Source organism: Drosophila persimilis, unplaced genomic scaffold, assembly GCF_003286085.1.
Source record: "Drosophila persimilis strain 14011-0111.01,24,50 unplaced genomic scaffold, DperRS2 tig00000000-arrow-pilon, whole genome shotgun sequence".
NCBI classification, from domain to species: domain Eukaryota; kingdom Metazoa; phylum Arthropoda; class Insecta; order Diptera; family Drosophilidae; genus Drosophila; species Drosophila persimilis.
The window spans coordinates 2,982,002-3,003,646 of record NW_020825288.1 but is presented as its reverse complement, the minus strand read 5'-3'; the positions used below and the strand labels follow the sequence as shown (position 1 = coordinate 3,003,646).

Genomic DNA, 21,645 nt, shown 5'->3' with positions numbered 1-21,645 from the left:
ACAAATACAATTTGCAATTATATGGCAAGCAAATCAAGTTGAAATCAGCATGCGATTTCCACCTGTGGCCGGCGTCATAATTCGTGGCTATGTTTTTGGTCATAAATCTAGCGATTTACAATTATTTTTTGTTTGTTTTTGTCTCTCTGCAGGTTTTTGTCTCTCGTTTTGGGAAATAGAGAAATACAGAAAATGCATTTCGTGGCACAGCGGGCCTGGACTTGGACATGGACATGGTTTTGCCTGTTGCTGTTGCTCTGGCTGTTGCTGTTGCTGTGGTTCGTGTGCAGCAACAAAAGGCACCCAGCCAACTGCTCCTAATGGCCATTATGGTCATTTCGTTATCACTTGCAACAAAGCAGACCCAAAGCGGCAACAAGGAAACGTTGCCACAGCCTCTCAGCCCCAGCCTCAGCACCGATGCTAAGGCCGAAGGAAGCCCAGGCTGAAGCCAGAGTCCGTGATCTGCTGACAGTCATAAATTTGCATAGATTTTGCAATGCAATGCAATGCTCACTCAAACAACAAATATTAATGGAAAATGGAAAATCTTAAGCTAAACACTGACCAAAAGAAGAAGAGGAAAATTATTTACGATGACGCTAACGAGCGACGACAGGTGGCGCTACGCACCATCCCCCCGTCCTGCAGTCCAGCACGCAGCTCCCTCTCTCTCTGTCACTCTCTCACGCACTGTGATAACGCGGAGTGCGTGGCTGTAAATTGATTTTACGGCGCCGCCCGTGTCCAGGCCCCAGGCCCCAGGCCCCAGACCCCAGTCATCTCTCAAACCATTCAGCTTGTCTAAATTATGCAGAAGACAAGTGAAAATTTGCGTTAAGCGGAGTTTTCCTCAGCCTCCCTCCCTCTCTCTCACTCTCAATCACTTGATCGGCTTTAGAGATGGGACTGCAGTCGGGCTTTTAAGTCATGAAATACAATTTTCACGAGGCAGGAACAACTGTTTTTAGTTTGTATTTAATTTATGCAATATTTTAGTTTAGTTACTTATTTTTCTTCTATGGGTACTCACGAAATCGGTGCAGGTTCGATGAATATCGAGACCCGTTCTCATCTCTAACCTGTGCGGTTCCCTCTCTCTTTCTACAGCCATCGCCCGCTGTCAATGCATTATATAAAATCGGCTTGAGGGATTAGCATCGCGTACGAACGACTATATGTAATTAAAAGTGAAATTGTTTTGCCTGCCAAGGAAGGGGTCCTAACGAGTTTCCCCCTGCCCCCCAGCTGGAAAATGCAACTGCAACTGAAACTCGAACTGCAGTTTTGCTCCACGATATGATTGATGGATGAGTTTGAGTTTGTCATGCAAATTTCAACAGTACGGACCGTTCCGTTCGTTCGTTCGTTGATGATGATGTTGTCTGTGGAGCAGGGACCCCTCCTATCCTCTAACCAACGAAACGGCCAAAACATCTACGAGTCGTTTGGGGCTAACGAGCGGCGCGTGGTACCCGGTGGAAGGCTGGTTCGGTTTTTCTTAGCCATATTCTGATATCATAAATATGAAGCTGTTTTTATTAAAAATTGCCTGATGCCCGAGACCTGGCCTAAGCCATTGCCGCATGTGTGTGGCATATAAATTGCATTGCGCTGGAATTTTAATGACAGCCTTTGGAAATTAATCTAACGCGTTCACCGGCAAGGCAGCCAGAAGAGACCAGAGCTCTGGCTCTGGCTCTGGCCCAGTCCCACATCAACATCTTGTTGGGAAACGAGTTTGGAAAAGTGTCGCAGATCGTCGTTGTGGTGGCTGCTATTGATTGTTAAGTGATTTGCTGGGCCCGACTGAAGCAGGGGCCCTGCCAACGCTCCTATGGATGGAGATGGCGATGCAGATGCAGATGCAGTGGGTCTCCACTCCACCGAATCTGATCGGTATCTGGGGAAATAAAGAAGCCACCGGCTGTGGATGCGGCGGCGGCGGCTTTCACTTGTCCCGCATTTGCATGGAAATTCCGCGCCAATTTCAGCGCAATTAATCGCACAGCCGAGTCCGATCTAGAGACGCCCCCAACCTGGATCCCCATCCTGGACAAAAACCAAAAAAAACACCAACAAAAACCAGTTGAGGCTCATTTGCATGGCGGCTTAATTAAAACAGTCTGTGGGTGGGTGGATGGGTTGGCGTTGCCTTGGTGGTTCGTTGGTGGCTTGCCATCACCCATCCACTGCCTTGCTTTCTCTCTCTCTGCCTCTCTGTGGCAGCCACCGCTCGTCTTTATTTATGTGAAAATTTCGTGGCACATCTGCCTGGCCACCATTTAGTCAACGGGAAAATTTACTAGCTCATAATTTAGTCAACGGCAGGAGATAAAAAAAAAACAAAAATATTGTAGCTAAGACAACGCAGAAACTTTCATGGCCAAAACGGTGGCCAGAGTGGGCGAGCTGTGTGTCAGTCATGGGAAAAGCGGCATCTCTCCGCCTATGGAGCCTATGGAGCTGACTGATTGAGTACGCTAATTTCCAGGAAAGGAGGGCTGTAGAAAGTGCGCTCTACCATCTGCCTGTGAACAGAAAATACATATATCCTCCCGAAATATGGCTCGAATTCGATGCCGTATTCGAATGATTATGCAAATGGAGTTCATATTGGAACAAAATTAGATTTCTCAATATAATACTTTTGTCATACCTTGGTTAACCTTGCAGACCGCCTGAATGATATGCAAGATTATCTAGTGCAGCGCATTCCGCTTTATAAATAGATCGACAACCCGTCCAGACAGGCATCGTGTCAGGGGCTGGCTAATAGATCGACCATCGTTAATGTGACAATTGAAATGCTTTCGGTTTTTTTGTTGTTCTTCGGTTTGGTTTTTTTAATCCAGGCCAGAACGAATTCGGTGGCAACAAGTAGAGGAAATAGCCCAAACCAAACAACGGCAGCAACAGGAACAGCGACAACGACAACAACAACAACAACAACGACAACGAAAACGACAGAAAACGTTGTCAATTGATTTTCTGCACTATTTCAATTTGACCTGGGCCCGGAGCAACGGTAGCCGGAGGATTGCCTGATGCCGGAGTCGCAGAGTTGCCGAATCGCAGAGACAGTGCAAAATGAAACGAATTAACAATTTGATGTAACTGTGATTTTTTTCGGGTTTTTTTTTGTTGTTGTTTTTGTTTCGTTTTGGCCACAGTCGCTCGCACACGCCCTCAACGAAGCGAATTCAAAAGAAATGCTTATCGTGCTTCAAAGAAATCCAGGCAACGGCAAAGGCAACGGCAACGACTGGCCAGCCACAAAACATGAAATTGAAAATGCCAAACGCTAAGAGACCCCGGTACCCCGGGCCCATACCCGTACCCATACCCGTACCCGTACCGCTATCCCACTCCGCACCAGATAGACAATGTAGAGCTTATAGTAAAACTGTAACGAAACCCGATTGAACCCGCCATGGGTGGCGGTGGCTTTGGCTTTGGCTGTGCCTTTTGCCAGAGCCACAAATATAACAAGTAGGAACAATACAGTGGACATTTCGACTATGGGATACCCGTTAATTGGACGCCGCGCCGTCTAACATGGATGTAGAATATTGGCCTGCAAGCCCAAAGAAGAGTTTGATGTCAATATCTTCAGTATCCAAATTCGAACCGCTTCAATATTCTTCTGTTACAAGTAATATGCCTCTTGCGATCTACGAATACCGGGTATTACAACAGCAAACGGCGGACCTGAACCTGGGGACATGGACAATAACATGTACGAAAAAATTTCATTGGTGGTGCTTTTGCTGCTTTTTGCTCTATGGCGGCCGGCCACGATCCCGATCCGGGCCGTGGCCGAGCTAAAAAATCTCTGTCAAAAAATCGCTGGCGGGCAGCTGCAAGGCCCTGCCCAAGCACATCCTCACGAGGCAACACCACCAACAACTGGGGGTAACAACAGCATCAGCAGCAGCAGCAGGCAGCAGCAACATCGACGACTACGACAACAGCAGCGACAACAAAAGGCCGAAAAAAAGAAATAATTAATATGCCTCAAAATATCCCGGCCAGGTTTTATGACAGGCGGCAGGGTTTCGAAGGGAGACTGGCTGGGGAGACAGGAACTGGGACTGCGACTTGGACTGGGGGATCCATGCAGCTGCACTCGGATGCTGGCCGCTGGACGCCGCCGGCGGCAGGAGCTGGAGCAGCAGTTTAACTAACGGCTTCTGTGCTTGTTGTGCTGCCGTTTCCGCATCTCGGTGTCGCCTCAGAATGTGCACGATTTTCCCTCAGATTCAATTTCAAGTGCAGCAGTGGCAGTGGCAGTGGCAGTGGCAGCAATAGTTGCTACAGCTGCAACTGCAACAACAGCAAAGGCAGCAGCAGAAGCAGCAGCAGCAGCAGCAAGCGCCGCTATTAAGTCGACGACAACAACAAGCAATAACCCTAACCGATGGAGCCGCCAGCGGTGCTCGTCGGTGTTTTGCCTGCTTGCCACTGTCTGCCGCGCTTCTTGCCGAGATTTCTATCTTTGATCTCTTACTCCACATGGAGCAGCAGCCCCTTGCCGCATTATGTGGCAGAGCCAGCCAGTGCTGTCTGCTTGTTAAATTGCTCATTTAAACCATAACGAAATGGTCTGTGTGCTTCGGGGTCTAGTCTGCTTCGATCTGCTCCAGAGCATGTGCCTTCCTAGAACTGGCCCCAGCACTTGTCTCTCCCTCCCCCCCCCGTTCCAGATGGCAGTGCAAATTGCTTGGAGTCATGTTGCCAAAGGTATTTTTAATTAGCATCCAGCGGAAATTAGTGGCCCAACCTCAGAGAGGGACCTGCTCCAGTCTCCTCCCAGGCCAGCCCGAATAGATTTGTCTCTCAGATCCCCATCCCCCCATCAAATGTTGGCATTTCGCGATTTGCGTCATAAGCCTGCGTCAACATAAATTACGGTCTGTGGCTATTGGAATTTATCGGTGACATTGCGATAACGAGCATTGTCCGAGAGAGCGGTCAGGCCCCCCGACAGCTTCTCAAGTGGCCGCGACACACGCAATTATATTTGATATTTTTATGGCATGCGAGTATTATTATGGGTTTTTGCTCTCGGCTCTCCCTGAAATCAACAGATCCGCAGCAGGGTATACGAGTAGTGTCATGTTGACATAGAAAGCTGACAAAGACAATAAGCGCAATGTTTAGCGTTTTTTTGTTGCCTACCATGAAAGAATTTGTCCATAATTAAGAAGATTGGCTAGGGACAGGATATCAATGACAGCTTGGGTATACATGGGATCTCAAAGATACATAGGTGAGAGCTTGCTACCAACTAAAGCATCGAACAGATTACTTTATTGTGCCTCCAAAAATCTGCATACATATCTGTGCAGCACATGCCAAATTGATGTCACAAACTCCAAATCATAAATCAAGCAAATTATTATTATTTTTTATTATTATTGGTCAGCATCGCAAAGGGGAACGGGTTTCCTATATGAGCCACATATAGAGATATCTCTGAACTACAGATCGTAGAACAAGCGCCAAAATCTCTCTCTCTCTCTCTCTCTCTGCCATTTCTTCTCCTCTAGGAAAAGGCCATAAATCATGACAATACCCCAAAGCCGGCATCCCCATCGACATTGCCACAGCCACAGACACAGCCATCCTCCATGCTTCACTGGACAATCATAATAATCACAGCCGGCTGCCGCACCAGCAGCAGCAGCATCCAGAGAAATATCCAGCAGCAGCAGCAGAAGCAGCAGCAGCAGAAAAACAGCAACAAAAGCTACTTACTATGTCTATGTCAAGCCGATATGCAACTGATAAAAGAAAAACTGGCCAGCAAATATATAAAAAAGAGACAACTCGAGCCGCAGAAATACCCTAAGCTTTGAAAGGAGTATCGCAACATTTGGCTAAGCCAAACTGAATCCTGATAAATTGGCTGGTTATTGGTAGAGGTTATTGGTATACTTACCTCTTAAGAATATTGGAAAAATCTTTTGGGTACGGCTTTGACAATGGTTGCAGATTTCTTTGGGGATATTTATTCAGTATTCCTTTAGAGTATTCTCAAAAGGGAAAAGAAAAGGAGAGATATAGTTTAAGATGAAAGAAAAATCGCTTCTTCAACATTCCTCCATCAATAGCTTATATATTTCAATAATGTTAAGATAGGGAAAAACGATACATTGAAATTTTAATATTTTTAATACCTAGGTTTATCAATAGATTTGCTACGAGAGTGGAAAGTAAGGGTTTTCATTTACATTTTGAGATTCACGCAGTTCCGACATGCCCACACGCACAACTTCGTTATTTTGTTGGATTTGACTGGCCTGCCTCACCAAGAAAATTTAAGTTTTTAGCTAATTCAAAGAATAATATACGTATCGCCTATTTCCATGGTCAGGTCCACTCAAATCATTACTTCATCTTCATCTTCTTCTAAGCGTATCGCATCTTCGTTGTGGCTGGCCATCCACAGAGTTTTTTCCTCCCCATTGATTGTTTTCTTTGTTGCGCCTATTTTCCATCTCCATCTCCTGCTCCCCATCCCTGGCAAGCAGCAGGAAAATTGACAATTGCGCACCTGCTTCATTTTCCTCTGCTGCTGTGGCGGCTACCTCTGCGGCTTGCGGCCAACAACAATGCCACTGCCAATGCCGCTCGGCCATCGTCTGGCTAATGGCATTTAACGGTCACCAAAATGCCCGCTGTGTAGCAGTAAACTTTCCAAAAAAAAGTAACAAAACAAAACAAAACAAAACAACAAAAATAATAATAATAGAAAAATCGTAGGAAAAAAAACGCCGAAAAGAAAAACTATATATTTATGTGGCCATCGAATGCTGGTTTATGGCTAATATCAATACGGATGCTCGCGTGCGCGCATTCAGACTTACATTGTAACGCAAACAATTTGCATAATGCCGGGGATACTTGCATATACATCTCTATGAGGAGCATGGGCATAAATATTTCATAAATTGCATAAACCAAAGGCTCGGATCGCATGGCGCATTGGGCATTGCGCATGGAGCATTTGCTCTAATTGTATGCTAATTCGGCCATGCCCCAAATAAATCAAAGGGGCCCCTGCCCCCCCAGCCACTGACTGAGTTGTGAGTGGTGGATTCCAGGGCTCTGAGCAGGCCTGCAGCTGGTCGGCATCCTTTGTTCGGGGGCTAGCCAGTCCAGTCCTAATTAAAAACTGCTTATGGGGCCTATCAAACGGCCATCACTGGGCCAATTAAGCGCTGACCAGAGCAAAATATAAGAAATAAGCCCCGACCTGACCAAAAGATCAATGAGTCGTTGATGAAGTTGTTTTGATAACAACAGCAGCAGCAGCAGCAGCAGCAGGAGAGGCTGGTGAGGCTGGCGAGGCTGAGGCCCTGCCTTAAAAAACGTGCGCAATTTATCTAAATCAGTGCAGGGAAAGAGAGCTCCAGCTCTCTATCTTCTCTCTCTCTCTCTCTCTCTTTTACTCTGACAATTGGCATAGCAGCCATGGCTTCTGCTTCTACTTCTGCTTCTGCTTCTGCTGGCCAAGATAACCATCATAAATGCATTGAAATGTCATTGCCAACTTGTGCTATCAGTCCATGGGCTCAGGTTGAGCCTCAGGGGCAAGCTAACCAAAAACAGCCACAGCAGCGATGGCGATAATAACAAGAAGTAAGACCCCAAATCGATGGGCATGGGTTTGGCCTCGGACTCTGCTTCATGGAGCGGTGGACTGGGGGGCAGGGGGGCAGGAACTGCCACAGACAGAGCAGCAAGTGCCGTTACCCTTTATGCAATTACAAGTACGTGCAATTGGCACAGAGCTTAATTAGAAGCGCATAGAGGGGCAGCAGGCACTTGACTGGCTCGCTGACTGACTGACTGACTGATGATTATTTATCACCGTCGTGAGTCGTGCGACAATGACACGAGATAGCCACAAAGAGCAGAGCCAGAGCCAGAGCCAGGCCAAGACCTAAAGCCGGAGGCAGCAGGCAGCAGCATCGTTAGCAACATTTTGTCTGCAACAAGTGACTGACACAGCCTGGGCCCCTGCACTGATGGACAGCCAGGATGACGGACTGCCTGGCTGCCTGACTGGCTGGGCGCGCACTCAATCTTTCAATTTGAGGCTGCACTTCAATCGGTTCAGGGCCCTGTCATCATTTCGGGGCCTGACGTTCTGTGAGAACGAAATTAGTTTGCCATCAAAAGAAGCGCAGGGGAAAGCAGTACATTTGCAGTAAATAAATAGTCTGGATATATAAATATTGATCGTCTCAGATTACGCTCAGGGAATCCGCAGATGGCAGATCATTCACCTGCTGTCGTGTTATATTTCCACCCAATTCAGGTGTGCACTGGCTACAAATGGAAAGCTCTGGCGATTGCTCAATATCAGTAGTAGATTAAAGCCTCAACCATGCTCATATACGCAACGTTTTTGGCTCTTCTCAGTGCATGCCCAGAGCGGGGAATGGCCGATGACAATTCCAAACTGTTTGTAGACTTTACCATTCTGCAAGGTAGGGTTTTAAGTACCATCCGATACCATCAATGGATACGTTTCAACCCACAGAAAGTTGCCTGTTCCGACCCGTTTATGGCCGGTGCGAGGAAAACATAAAGTTCTTTGGCTACGATTTTGAGAACAATGTCTGTGTGGAGTTTTTCTACAGCGGCTGCGCTGGCAATACCAATCGATTCAGCTCTGTTGAAGAGTGTGAGAAACTGTGCCTTGTGACCAATGAGAACGAGATCAAAAACGTCAGAGACAGGGACCCCTACCCGCCGAATCATCGAGACACAACGGAATGGCCGCATGATTAATTTGGAAATGTTACAAATAAAATATAATGTAAGAAAGCTAGCATTTTTCCAAGTTAAATTCAGGAAAACCAAAATTATAAGTAAGACTTGCATAGTTGTACCCTGGTACAGGATCCCCCTTAAACAGATAAGCTTTCCTCGACTTTGAGTTTTCCAACTTATTTGTGATTTCTGGTAAAGTATAAAGTCTTTGTTGAAAATGCTAGCTCATTTAATGTGTTTTTTTCCACCTAGATATCCCTCCCGCAACGAATCGCTTTATGGGTGCATGGCTAATGCCCAATTCATATCCAATTTGTTCTATGCGGAAGTGCTTTGTGGCAGTCAATGCAGCGGAACTAAACTATTAACGCCTCAAAAGTGTACGAGTACGATACTGGTACAATCTAATGACTTTATTATGAGCAATGCAATGCAGGGCCACAACTGAGAGCCGTATACTCGTTGGAGTTGTTGGAGGCTGATGTTGCGAGTGCCGCTGCCGCTGCCGATGTTGCTGCTAGCTGCTTGCTGCACCCACCAGCAAATGACGTCAGGGTGCGGCGTCGGCTTGGAGCCTTTCAAGTGTGCTGTAAACTGAAATGAATACCAAGCCAAAACCAAAGCAAAACTCAAGCAAGATCGGGGCAGGCCATGACTGTATATCAGTTGACGTTTTCTTTGGCTGGCGTTGACAATTATTTATGGCAATAAACAGTTCCGCTAGCGCTTGTGCTCGTATCTGTTCCTTCTCCTTCGCCCAGACTCCGACTCCGAAGAGATACTAAATCTCAAGATCCCGGTAAATATTTGTGGGGCCCACATAATGCGCCCCTAATTGCTGCACTGCGGATTACTGCTATCCACACTCTATCGATGTGTTATAATAACCATACAATTTTACGACTTCCACCATTGAATATGGGGGAGGGGGGAAATGTGCATTGGTGGTGCATTCGAACAATTCATAATTTGTAAGGCACCCAGAGGTCGGTTCGGTTTCAGCAAACAGCTGGAATGGAAACAAAACAAAACAAAAAAAATGGCAAAACAAATGGCCAGTGTCTCATTAATGCCACACAATGGTGGCAGCCAACGGCGTCCAAAATATGTATGCAACATTCATCAATCACACAGCAAGCGAACGAGCCTGAGCCAGAGCCAGAGCTCTAGCCAGAGCTAGAGCCAGAGAGCGAACGGAGCGTGCCGCACACTCTGTTGGACGGACGGATGGACGGACGGACGAATGAGAATGAGTTCACGCGCTGCACTTGAGGTCGGACGGACAGAGCGGACACCGGACGGACGCTGGACAGCGGGTGGACTTGTGTGCGGATTGATTTGCTTGCCGCATTTTCAAGTCAATTACACATATTTGTGGCATTTGCGGCAATTGAGTATGAAAACTCATGCGGTGGGTCGTAGGTGTTGGCCGTCTGTCGGTTTTATTTGTTTGCGGGCTTGTTTATTTGCGTGTGTGTGTGTGTGTGTGTGTAGATGTGGCATGCCACAACACAGCCACAGTGCGCCTCGCTGCATGTGTCCGCCCACAAAACGTAGCCAAAGCTGGAACTGCAACTGCGACTGCGACTGAGGTTGACCAAGTGAGTCACGTTGCCAGTCATGCGAACCATAATTCATGTCCATGTCCATGTCATTGCACAACGGCCAAAGCTCATGGCACAGGGCCAACCAAGGGTTAAGCGGCGGCGGCTCTTATCAAACAGCTGATCGAAAGGAAAAGCTTCCCACCAAGCCAAACCAAAGCAAAGCAAAGCAAAGCTTTGTTTGGCCCAGAGCAAACCACTGATAAGAAAGTTTTTCTGGGCGGCGCATGTGTCATGCCAAGAGAGAGGTAGAGCAAGAATGCAAGCCAGGGAGAGAGCGAAAGCATGGGAGAGCGTTAACACTGTTGAGTGACAAGCAGACAGAGAGAGAAAGATAAGCAGACGAAAGCTCAATGAGCCAGCAAATAAAGCAAAGAACAACAACAAGTGCTGCACTGCCGAAGAAGGGGAAAGGAGAAGAGAAGCACAGCAGAAAAGTTACTCATATTTTGTTTACTCGTATTTACTGTTTTCACTGTTGCTTTTATAGTTTAAAAAATTTTATGATCTTAGATTTGGTCACTCTTTATATACATACATACATATGTATGTGTATGTGTGGACGGGTATATTTGTGGCTCTGACACGATGTAGAAACTTTGAACATTTCCGATTTGGCGAGTGCTGGACAACCTTGTGTCCAGATTTTTAAAATTAAATATATCTCTTAAATATCTTTAGTGAAAGTTCTTTAACCACAAATATTTTAGCAAACATTTTTAAATGTTTAATGTAAGCATAAATCATATAATTGTTTATAGTAATTAACTAGATTTCTAAGAGATCTTTGATCAATTTTTAAGTTTTCCAAACACTATTTTTTAATATTTTTTCCACTAATAAAAGCTATGGCGTACGATGTAAGTATTTTAAAACACTAACCATTTCTTAAAGTCGATCATCCACCATAAGTGCTCCTATCATTCACTGTTGCACTGAGAATATGTTCCCTGAGAATATCCCTTTAGTTTATCTGGGGCGGAAATTTCCTTCACTCTCTCTCAACTACAGCCATGGGTGTCCGCCACAACAACATGCATTTCCCCGCATTCTAACAGTTTCAATAATAAACTAACAACTCCCCTAGATTTATGCCAGTGATACACAACAGATCGGCACTTACTCAACACCTCTCACACCCAGAAACCACATACCGTCTGGCATTCTTTGTCCGATCATTTATCAACTGATCGATCGGTCGTTGTGGTAATCCAATACAATTTATTCCAGAGATAGAGCATTTATTTTTATGCATGGCAACGCGAAGGGAAGGCGTTTTCTGTTCCCTTTGCTGCACTGCATTCCTCCAGCAGCATGATTACAGAAATGTGAAGAAAAGCTGCAACTATTTTTACATTCTTACACTCGCACTATCTCTCTCTCTCGCTCTCTGTGTGTGCGTGCTGTGCTTTCTCCATGTCTATCTCCTCTTTTGCTCTGCGTCTGTCAGTTTTGCACATCAAAATACGTAAACAAAAGCATATTATCGTCTAAATAAACACAAACAAAACCGTATTTATTCTCAGAGCGCTCGTACTCACTCCTACTCTCTGACTATCCCTCTCTGTGTTTCTCCATTTCTCTCTGGCTCTCCGACTCACTCTGAGCACACTCTCCGGATACTTTCCCGCGCTCTTTCGCCCGCATCAAGAAGCGAAACAATCGAGTGAAAGCGCGGAGCGGTGCAAAAGGCAAACCATAACCGAAATGTATTGTATTCCCATGAACAAAACAGAGAAAAATACAGAGAAATACTACAAACTCGCATTATAAAAAGAAAAACTTTCATTGGTGTCGTCTCCCGAGCGAATGGGATGGATACATTGCACACAAGAGCCAAAGTGCACGGCGCATGGTGGCAGGGGCAGAAGCTGAAGCAGCAGCAGAAGCAGAGGGGGAGCAGAGCACTACGGAGCGGAGTGCCACGGAGAGCGAAATTATTACGGAACTAACGCCAGACCCAGACCCAGACCGAGACCCAGTCGCTGTCGCAGACTAGAGTTGTGCAGTCGGAACGGAGTCGGAACTTGGTATCGTAGGGCGGAATCAGAATCGGAATCGTGAACCGAGAGTCGAGAATCGAGAGGCGGACCAGACCCATCCATTCTCGTGAAATGGGAAAATGTGCTAGAGATGTTTGCTGGACGACCACGGGGCATGCTGCAGCATGCATGAAACCAAGCAAATGAATTTAATTGAATTCCAAGTGAAACGAAACGCAACGAAATCAAATGACAAAATTTATTAAATTAAACAAGACGTGAAAAGTCAGTCCCCGCAGCACACGACGACGCGTCGTCCGGCCCCACGAAACGGAAGTCTCCGAAAGCACACGCCCACACAAAAGAAATAGATATAATACTTCCCAAATAAACTAAGCGAAAAAGGTAGATGGAAAAGAAATCAACGATATCAAAGAAAAGCGAAAACTGTTTGGTCTTGCAAGGCAGCAAAAATGTATCTGCCAAGTGGCTGTGATTGTATCGCAGAGTGTGTGTGTGAGTGTGCGTGTGTGTATATGGTAGTACACGCCTTTTAAGTGCACTAACCGAAAATGCCAATAACAAATGTATGTGTGTGTGTGTCTGTGTTCTCCGAGTTTCACAAGTGAATGAACAGACAGTCGGACAGGCAGCACCGGAAATGATTTACCAGACAAACTGTCAACGTTTTCACATTGGATTACACCCGGGAGTAATAGTATCTGGCAGATACGAGTAATATATGGATTCACATTGTCTGGCTGTCTATAGCTTTATAGCTGCTTAGGGTCAATATCCTTTGACCCAATTATGTGCGGGGTCTTTCTGTGTGTGTGTGTACGGTGGGGGAGGGGGGAGGATATGCAAACTACTGCCAATTGACATTTGCCGTTTTTGCTGTTGTTGCTCTGGTGTCAAGCTGCTGGTTTTAATGTGCCTCAATTTCCGTTGCCTTTCTTTGGCCTGGTCTAAACGCATCCTCCGTAACGCCCCCGACCTCATCCCTCCAGCTGCTGCTCCTGACACGCCTCAGAGTTGGCTGGTGAAAAATTATGAATAGCAAGGAGTGGGGAAAGGAGTGCTAAAGGACTCACGGGGGAGTAGTATAGTAGTATGGGGGAGTGGAGCACAAAGCTTAGTCGGTGGTGGGCGCGGCAGAGCAGGCGCACTCTATACAACTCTCTCTCTCTCTCTCTGGGTCTCTCTCTTCGTACCCCGTCCCTTTGCAGGATGTGCCTAACCTACCTTTTGTTGAATTTTATAGTATATAGTATGATAAATGATAGATGTATCTATGTTTGTGGTTGTTTATGTGCGTGTGTGGACGAGTGTGGGAGTGTGTGTGCAGGGTGGCATGTGTGTGTGTGCTGTAAGCAGGTGATTATCTGTTGCAGCCTTGTACGAGTATTTATCTCATTGAAGCATTGAAAAGTGGCAGGACAGACGACACGACAGGACAGCACACGACTCCCCACAGGACACGTGGAGACGAGACGACGGACAGCGTGCTTTTAGGGTCACATAACGTGCGTTATCATGTTGCAGAGTCGGAGCCCCCCATACCAGTCCCATATAACCGCACAATGGGTTAAAGTTGTATTCCTCATAGCAGAATTTTCCCAGATCCCTGTGCAATGAATCTTGGGCATCATGTTTGTTTTGTGTGTTATTATATTTCACACTTTGCCATTTGGCTATAGCTTTTTTCCGATGCATTATTGAGTGACTTAAAAACCAAATATAATGTGTGACAGGTTTATGTAAATTATCACACATCTGTGTATTGTCAGAAAACCAACAAGCACCGCAACGATGACTGTAAAAATATAAATACACATGTGTTATCTTTGCTAGGCAATGTTGCAGCACATACATCGTGTGGAAAACGGCAATATTATATCTTTACATATATTTTTTTGTATACATGATTTCGTCAGCTTTAATCATACATATTTCTGAAGTTTTGTCTATAGCTTGGTGATTTTCCTATAACTTTTCCAATCAATGTGATGCTGCCATCATAGACCGTGAACATTTCATTTCATTACTTGAACCATTCAGTGGTTACTCTTTTATAAAATCTACACAAAGACCATAACATAAATATTTTATCTCTATAAACATAAAATCTCTAGAATTTCTGGTATTTCCACTACATTCCATCCCCTTCTTTCTTCTCTATCAACTTCAAACATTACTGCGAAAATGTCATATCGTAGACTTGATGTCTGAGAACGGCATTTCACTCCCATGGTGCCTGTCACGACTGTGTCACGTAGTACGTACTACGTAGTATCAAAGATACTCGAAGATATTCTAGCGCGTGAAAAGCACTTCATCAGGAGCAAGGCTCCTGTGTGACTCGCTGTGCGACCGCCACCAGCCCCACTCTGGTGTCTCATTGTGCAATTTTTTTAATGGCATCTCCTGAGTGAGGCGAGGGCTGGCTGTGGGGCTGCTGGATAGGGATGGGCGGGAGTGCCCGCTTAAATGGAAAGACATGCAAAAAGTCATTAGAGAAAAGGCGACCTGCCGCTTGTAGCCTGCCACAAAGCCGACGGCGTTTTAATGAAGCACACTTGACAGTCATAATTCATTTGCAGCAAATCAACAACTCAGGCCAGAGGGGGAGGCCGAAGGCAGGTCCTTGAAACCTGTCAGCGATTAAGAGTGTATGGAAGTCCATTAACGAGAATCCATTTACAGCCTCTCCCCACATCCAGCGACAATGGGCAAGGATCAGGAGTTCCTGGAGGCGGCGCGCAACGGCAACATCAGCCACATCGAGAAGGTCCTCACACAGAAGGCTAAGAGGGCCGGACCCCTTGCCAGCCTACGCCGTGGCACTGGCGTCAATGTCCAGGACAGCGGCGGCTACTCGGCCCTCCATCATGCCTGCCTCAATGGCCACGAGGATATAGTGAGGCTTCTGCTGGCCAACGATGCCTCGCCCAATCTTCCAGATTCCCGTGGCTCATCGCCCCTCCATCTGGCCGCCTGGGCCGGCGAGACGGACATTGTGCGATTGCTCCTCACCCATCCGTATCGACCGGCCACTGCCAATCTGCAGACCATTGAGCAGGAAACGCCGCTGCACTGCGCCGCCCAGCATGGACATACCGGTGCCCTGGCCCTCCTCCTGGGCCACGATGCGGATCCCAATATGCGCAACTCTCGGGGAGAAACCCCCCTAGATCTGGCCGCCCAATACGGTCGCCTGCAGGCGGTCCAAATGCTGATCCGCGCCCATCCCGAGCTGATCGCCCACCTGGCGGCCATGGAGAGGGGTACACGGTCGCCCTCGTCGCCAGCCTCCCCCAGTCGGCCAATCTTTCCACACACCTGCCTTCATCTGGCGAGTCGCAACGGACACAAGAGCGTCGTGGAGGTGCTGCTGGCGGCGGGCGTGAGCGTCAATCTGCTGACGCCCTCGGGCACGGCCTTGCACGAAGCATCGCTATGCGGCAAGGAGAATGTTGTGAGGACCCTACTGAAGGCTGGCATCGATCTATCAGCCACGGACAACGAAGGACGCACTGCCCTGGACATCCTGCGCGAGTTTCCGCCGCATGTGACCAAGCACATAGTGGCAGTGATCAACAGTGCGTATGAGTAATCTTTGCATAACAACCCACACATCAGCCTTGAGATATATATTTTCTGCTCACCTAACCGCTAATTAATCATTTGTACTTATTGAGTGCAAAATAAAAAAACTTATCTGATCGGAGCGACACTTGAACATTGTTGACCCCATTCATGTGGGAGCGTACCACATTTAGAGATAAGTGCGACGCGGTCCATTTGCCACTTTGATCCTCAAGTATATTAATCTCTTGGGTGCCAGATCAGCTTGTTTTCATGTCGTTCCAATACAAGTTTTACAATCGGTGTCCAGTCCAGACTCATTCGATTCCTTTGTCCGTAAGTCCGTATAGAGCCTGTTTTTTATTTCTTATTAATCTTTGTTAAAGTAAAATTCCGGGTACTGTTACACATGCATTTTCTGGATAAATTTAGTTAATAATATTATATTTATTATTAAAATATTTAATTAATAGTTTATTTTTCCTTGTTAAATGAGATCTTGAGATTCTTTTTTTTAATACAAAATTGCTTTCTTTCCACGCAGACTTTCGCAACCAAATGGACACCGATGAGGTCGATGAGGTCATCTACAGACAGCACGCGGGGCCGCCGCCCCTCTCAGGGCGGGGGGGCCAGCATATGAAGCTGCAGCAGCAGCAGCAGCAGCCACAGCACAGCAGCAATCACTACCACTTCAACTCGAACAACCACTTGCTGAACCACTCGCACTCTATGCAGCAGTCGGTCTACAGCAAGCAACGGATGAGTGCCGGCAATGGCGGGGGGCCCTACAATGGAGGCAAGTCCCTGGACAGCGCCCTGCAACCGGAGGATCGTTTCTACCAGGATCTCAACGCGCACTCGCCGCTGCACAGCCAAAAGTGAGTGCGAGATGGGTTTGTTTTGGAGTAACTTTTCTGATTTCTCTCTGATTTCTTTGCTATAGCGAAATGGTCGGAGGCTACAGTGTCAGTCCTTCGTCGTCGCTGAGCAGCTTTGAGCCGGCTTCGGTCTCACCCCGATCCCGCTGCTCCACCGGGGGCGTTGGTGGACAGCCCCTCCAGATGAGCACCTTTGCCCCGGCTGGCCCGCCAAAGAAGCCGCCCCGTCGGAATCTCTCCGTGTCGCCCACACATGCCGGATCGGGCCAGCAGTTCAGCTACAGCTCCCCCTGCTCCAGCCAGGGACAGCAGCAGCAGAATCTGCGCCGCCCGCCACCCACCGACAGTCCGTACTCGCATCAGAGCCATGGCAGCGTCGGTGGCATGAGCTTCGATGAGACGCAGCTGAGGGAAAGACAGCGAAGCGATCGACTCTATGCCAGTGCCAGACAGAGTACACGCTCCGCCATAGCCGGGGGAGTGAGCCTCAGTTCCAGCAGTAAGTAGAGCTATTTAGGGCTCTTCTGATGCACAGCTTATAAAGATAATCTTCCAGATGACATGCTGGATCGACAGTGCAGCAGCTCGGAGCTGAACAGCGAGACAAGTGTCCCGAATTCCAGCGGAGAGTCGCCAGCGACCAGCTCCATGAAACGCCCTATTCCGGCACCGCGAAGTGCGGCCACCAAGCTGTCCAAGGAGTTGCTCAAGTCCTGCGAGAGTGCCACCCTCAAGTCGTACAATCCCAACCGGAAGCTCAAGCGGAATCGTAACAGCAGGTAAGGGACAGCCTTTATGGGAAATCAAAGAGCTACTATATGTTCGATTTCCCACAGCGCCAATGTGGCCAGCAAATCGAGTGGAGATGCCGCCGACGAGAACTGCGAGGCCAAGCAGCAGATACCCAGCAGTCCCACCCACTACAAGCAGCCGCCGACGCCAGATCATCCTCCGCCCAGTTCCAGCCAGGCGGAGCGCACCATCCACGAACGGATACGTCCGCTGAGTCAGGAGTACAAGCGTCGCTCGGCCCTGCTGCAGTTGCAGGCGGCACAGCAGCTGATGATCGAGACGGGGTCATCGCCATCGAAGCTACTGCCCACGCTGGGCACGCCCGGCTACGACTACGATGATGCGGTCACGGTGGTGCCCCGCTGTCCGGCCCCCAGCTCGGGCTCTTTGAGTTCGAGCATCTCTTGCTCCTCGGAGCACAGCCTGTCCCACTCCACGGACTATGTGGAGGAGTTTGTGAGTGATGTGCCCTTCGCGGGTTTGCTCAAGGGCTCCGTGTCACAGCCCAGAGAGCTGCAACCCACGGTGCAGGTGCTCGTGCAGGTCCCAGAGGAGGGAAAACCTCAGCAGCAGCAACTGCAGAAGCCCATGCCCCGTGTGCGCCCCCCCTTACCCACCAAGCCAGCTGTTCCGGAGAGAAAGTTCATCAAGCCCCCGACCACGCCCACTAATCAAGCGCAGCAGCAACAGCAGTCACCGCAAACGCTGGAGGCCAATGGCAACTCTGCAATGGACGCAGCGGCTGCTCCCTTGGCACCTCGCCGTTCCCCCTCGAAATCGCCCACAAAATCAGCTGGGAAATCCCCAGCCAAGTCTCCGGGCAGCGGGCACTCGGCTGCCACACGGAATTCGATCAATCTGCTCAGCCCCTTCAATGCGGAGGAGGCGCGCAAGAAGATCTCTGAGATTATTGAGAACTTTGGCAGCGGCATCCTCAACACCAGCATCACGCCCACACACGACATTGAGCTGGATTTCGAGGACATGGAGGTGCCCAACGAGCGTCGGGAATTGGCCACGCGTCTGCGCACCGCGGGACTGCTGCATCTGGAGAGGATGCTCTTCGAGAATGGCTATGATAGCTACAAATTTGTGGTAAGTTTCAGCTCAGCTATATCTAGGGTACTTGATCTTCAACCTGCCCCAACACAGCACAATGTCTTCGAGGAGCCGGATATTCCCTTGTTGCACATTCCCGAGCGTGATGCACCGAAGCTGCTGCGCTTCGTCCAGACCCTTCCGCCTGCCGAGTTCCAGCCGCAGGTCCCCATCAAAACGCAGCAGGAGAACAAGCAACAGGGCGTAGCCACGCTCCAACAGTGGCTCCACAGCATCGCCCTGCCCGAATACCTAGAGTTCTTCAAGTAAGCTGGCATGCATCTCCTAAGAGTTATCTATTAAAATCGATCAAATCGATCTCGTATAGCAAACATCTGTACAACACCATCGAGAGCGTGTGCGGTGTGTGGGATGTGGAGCTGCAGACGGTGCTGGAGATCAACAAGCTGGGCCATCGCAGACGCATCCTGCAGTCCCTGGCATACATCCGACAGATGCGGGACAGCGACTCCAAGGCGTCCCTGAAGACGCCGCTGGGCGAAAACAACGAAACCAATCAGCTGACAACGAACGGCAATGGCAACAAGGAGGCGGTAGCAGCCAGGATACCCCCCAATCCTGTGCAGCATCGCAATTCCATCACGGGTTATCGCAAGAGTCGGTAAGAATGCAGAACTTTCTAAAGTTGAAATGAATATTTCTCATCTATATCATCTACATCCACTGAAGACCTGCACCACCACCACCGGCTCCTCCGGCGAGGAAAGCGGTGCCATCCACTGCACCACTCCACATACGGGCACCCTCAGAGCTGCTGCTGGGTCTGCCAGCCAATCTCCGGACCACCGAATGGCGCCACTCGGCCCAGACTTTGCTCAACGAGCACATCAATTACGAGGTCCAGGTAGGTGTTCTCTCTAGACATCTCTAGTAAGAGGAAACTAAAGCTAAAAATAAACACATTCCTACAGTACCTCGGCTCAACGGTTGTGAAAGAACTACGTGGCACAGAGTCCACTAAGAAGTCCATACAAAAGCTGAAAGCCTCTAGCGAAGGTGAAGGCAAATCGGGGTCACCACTCTCGCTGGCCATCAGCCATCGCGGGGTAGAGTTCATCGATGTGAGCAGCAAGGTAAGTCCCTCACAGAGATTGAGCCATATTTACTATCTCTATAAGAATACCCGCCTCACATAGCGCATCATCTGCGAGCATGAGATACAGAACATCAACTGCGCCTGCCAGGACTCGGAGGATCTGCGCCACTTTGCCTACATCACCAAAGAGCAGGATCTGCACTACTGCCATGTGTTTCAGGTCCAAAGCACAGTAAGTAAATCAGCTACCAGAAACTCTAAGGGTCCTCTAATCCCTTGGTAAATCTAATTTATTTCGCCACGCAGGATCTGGCAAGTGAGATTATACTGACGCTGGGACAAGCCTTCGAGGTGGCCTACCAGTTGGCGCTGCGCGATGGGATTGCCGCCACGCCAGCGCTGCTCCTGGATAATGGCATGCTGCTGGGCGAGTACTGTGGTGGGAAATAGGGCGAGGACCTGGCTGCAGTTCAAGCCCAAGCAAAGCAACCACCGGCACCGGCACCGGCACCACTCAGGCCAGGTCGCAGTCTCAATCTAAATCTCAGCCACAATCCCAAACACAGTCGCAGTCGCAGTCTCTGCTCCAAGCTACTTTGCCTCACCAACTATGGGGCCCTGTTCAAGCTCTAGTTAGATGGAATTTTTCTAAGATGGAAACTACACAACTTCCGGATCGTAGTTCTTGCATTTTATACGAAATGTTTTCCCAAAAGAAACATTTTCAAATGGCCAAAGAACAACTACAAAACGAATAGAACAAAAAGACTCTTAACAAAAGGCACAATTTTTTCAATTTAAAAGAAACGCACAACAGAACACAAGGCTTTTTTCGAGCTTCAAAACTTCCACAAAAAATGAAAAAAAAAAACCAAAACTTCTTTCCTTTCATCGGAGATTATCATTAGATGCATTTTGAATTTTTTCCCGTAAAACCAAGCGTATAAAAATAATTGCATTTACAAAGTAAAAAAAGAAAGAACGAACAAAATATATGAAAATGTTTTAGCAAATTTTTAAAAAAGATATGAAAAAAAACAAAACAATTGAGAATTACAAACAAATTTAAAAATATATTGGCTTATTAAACAATTTTATCGATGTTGAATGCTGCATATTTCATATACGATAAAACAAAGAATTGAATTTAAATAAAAATTCAAATTAAAATACAAAGCAATGCAAAAATCATATCCCACATTCATGGAGATCTATAATCTATTGGCTAATCCACATTTACTCTATATACTATATACATACGACTAATACCTAATACCGATATGTATGCGTGTGTTGTTATATAATTTTTAATTGAATATTTAAGCGAATCGAATCAAATTAAAGTACAGACAACGCATCAAGTTATAAGCAAATTGTTGCTTACAAAATCATCATTAATGAAAATTGACTACATCGATGTGAAGAGTATGTATGTATGCATGTATTTACATTTTAAGTATCTTTCTTGGAGCATATTTTACGAATTTTTAAAACGAATGGAATTTTTAACTAGTCCCTTAGTTGTTAAATTGTAAAACATTTTATTTGGGTTTAAGGCCAGGCCTTGTTGTTGTTATCCTCTCAATCATTCTCTTGAGTTGAAGTTTTCCTTAGAAATTGTATTCATAATTTATTCTCGAAACGATTCTACTCTATCGATGTATGCAAATGCTTTAAATGTTAGCCTGCTTCTGGTACAACAGATTCCATTAAGTACCTACCTACTTAATACAAAAACGGAGATCGATAAAGATCATCTTAATCCAATTTCTCTTGGGCAACTCAACAGATTGTTATGCCATAAAAAGACAACACCCTCCTCCTTCACCTTACTCCTCCTCATCCCGGATATAAAT

At 47.3% G+C, this 21,645-nt stretch overlaps 2 protein-coding genes across 2 annotated transcripts; both read left to right on the top strand.

Annotated features, from left to right (window-relative positions):
* The first annotated feature begins 8,255 nt into the window (after positions 1-8,255).
* LOC6595116 (early lactation protein) lies at positions 8,256-8,924 on the top strand. Its single transcript, XM_002020154.2, has 3 exons — positions 8,256-8,501; positions 8,555-8,833; positions 8,901-8,924. Exons 1-2 carry the CDS (start codon positions 8,399-8,401, stop codon positions 8,803-8,805), a joined length of 354 nt encoding a protein of 117 aa, XP_002020190.2. The 5' UTR covers positions 8,256-8,398; the 3' UTR covers positions 8,806-8,833; positions 8,901-8,924.
* A 3,461-nt stretch (positions 8,925-12,385) lies between these two features.
* On the top strand, positions 12,386-20,723 carry LOC6595117 (ankyrin repeat and SAM domain-containing protein 1A). The gene is made up of 12 exons (XM_002020155.2): positions 12,386-12,778; positions 15,080-15,975; positions 16,506-16,842; positions 16,908-17,341; positions 17,399-17,621; positions 17,679-18,729; positions 18,787-18,998; positions 19,061-19,354; positions 19,423-19,597; positions 19,665-19,826; positions 19,890-20,021; positions 20,096-20,723. The coding sequence occupies exons 2-12, from the start codon at positions 15,102-15,104 to the stop codon at positions 20,237-20,239; spliced, it is 4,038 nt and encodes a 1,345-aa protein (XP_002020191.1). The 5' UTR covers positions 12,386-12,778; positions 15,080-15,101; the 3' UTR covers positions 20,240-20,723.
* Positions 20,724-21,645: the final 922 nt, after the last annotated feature.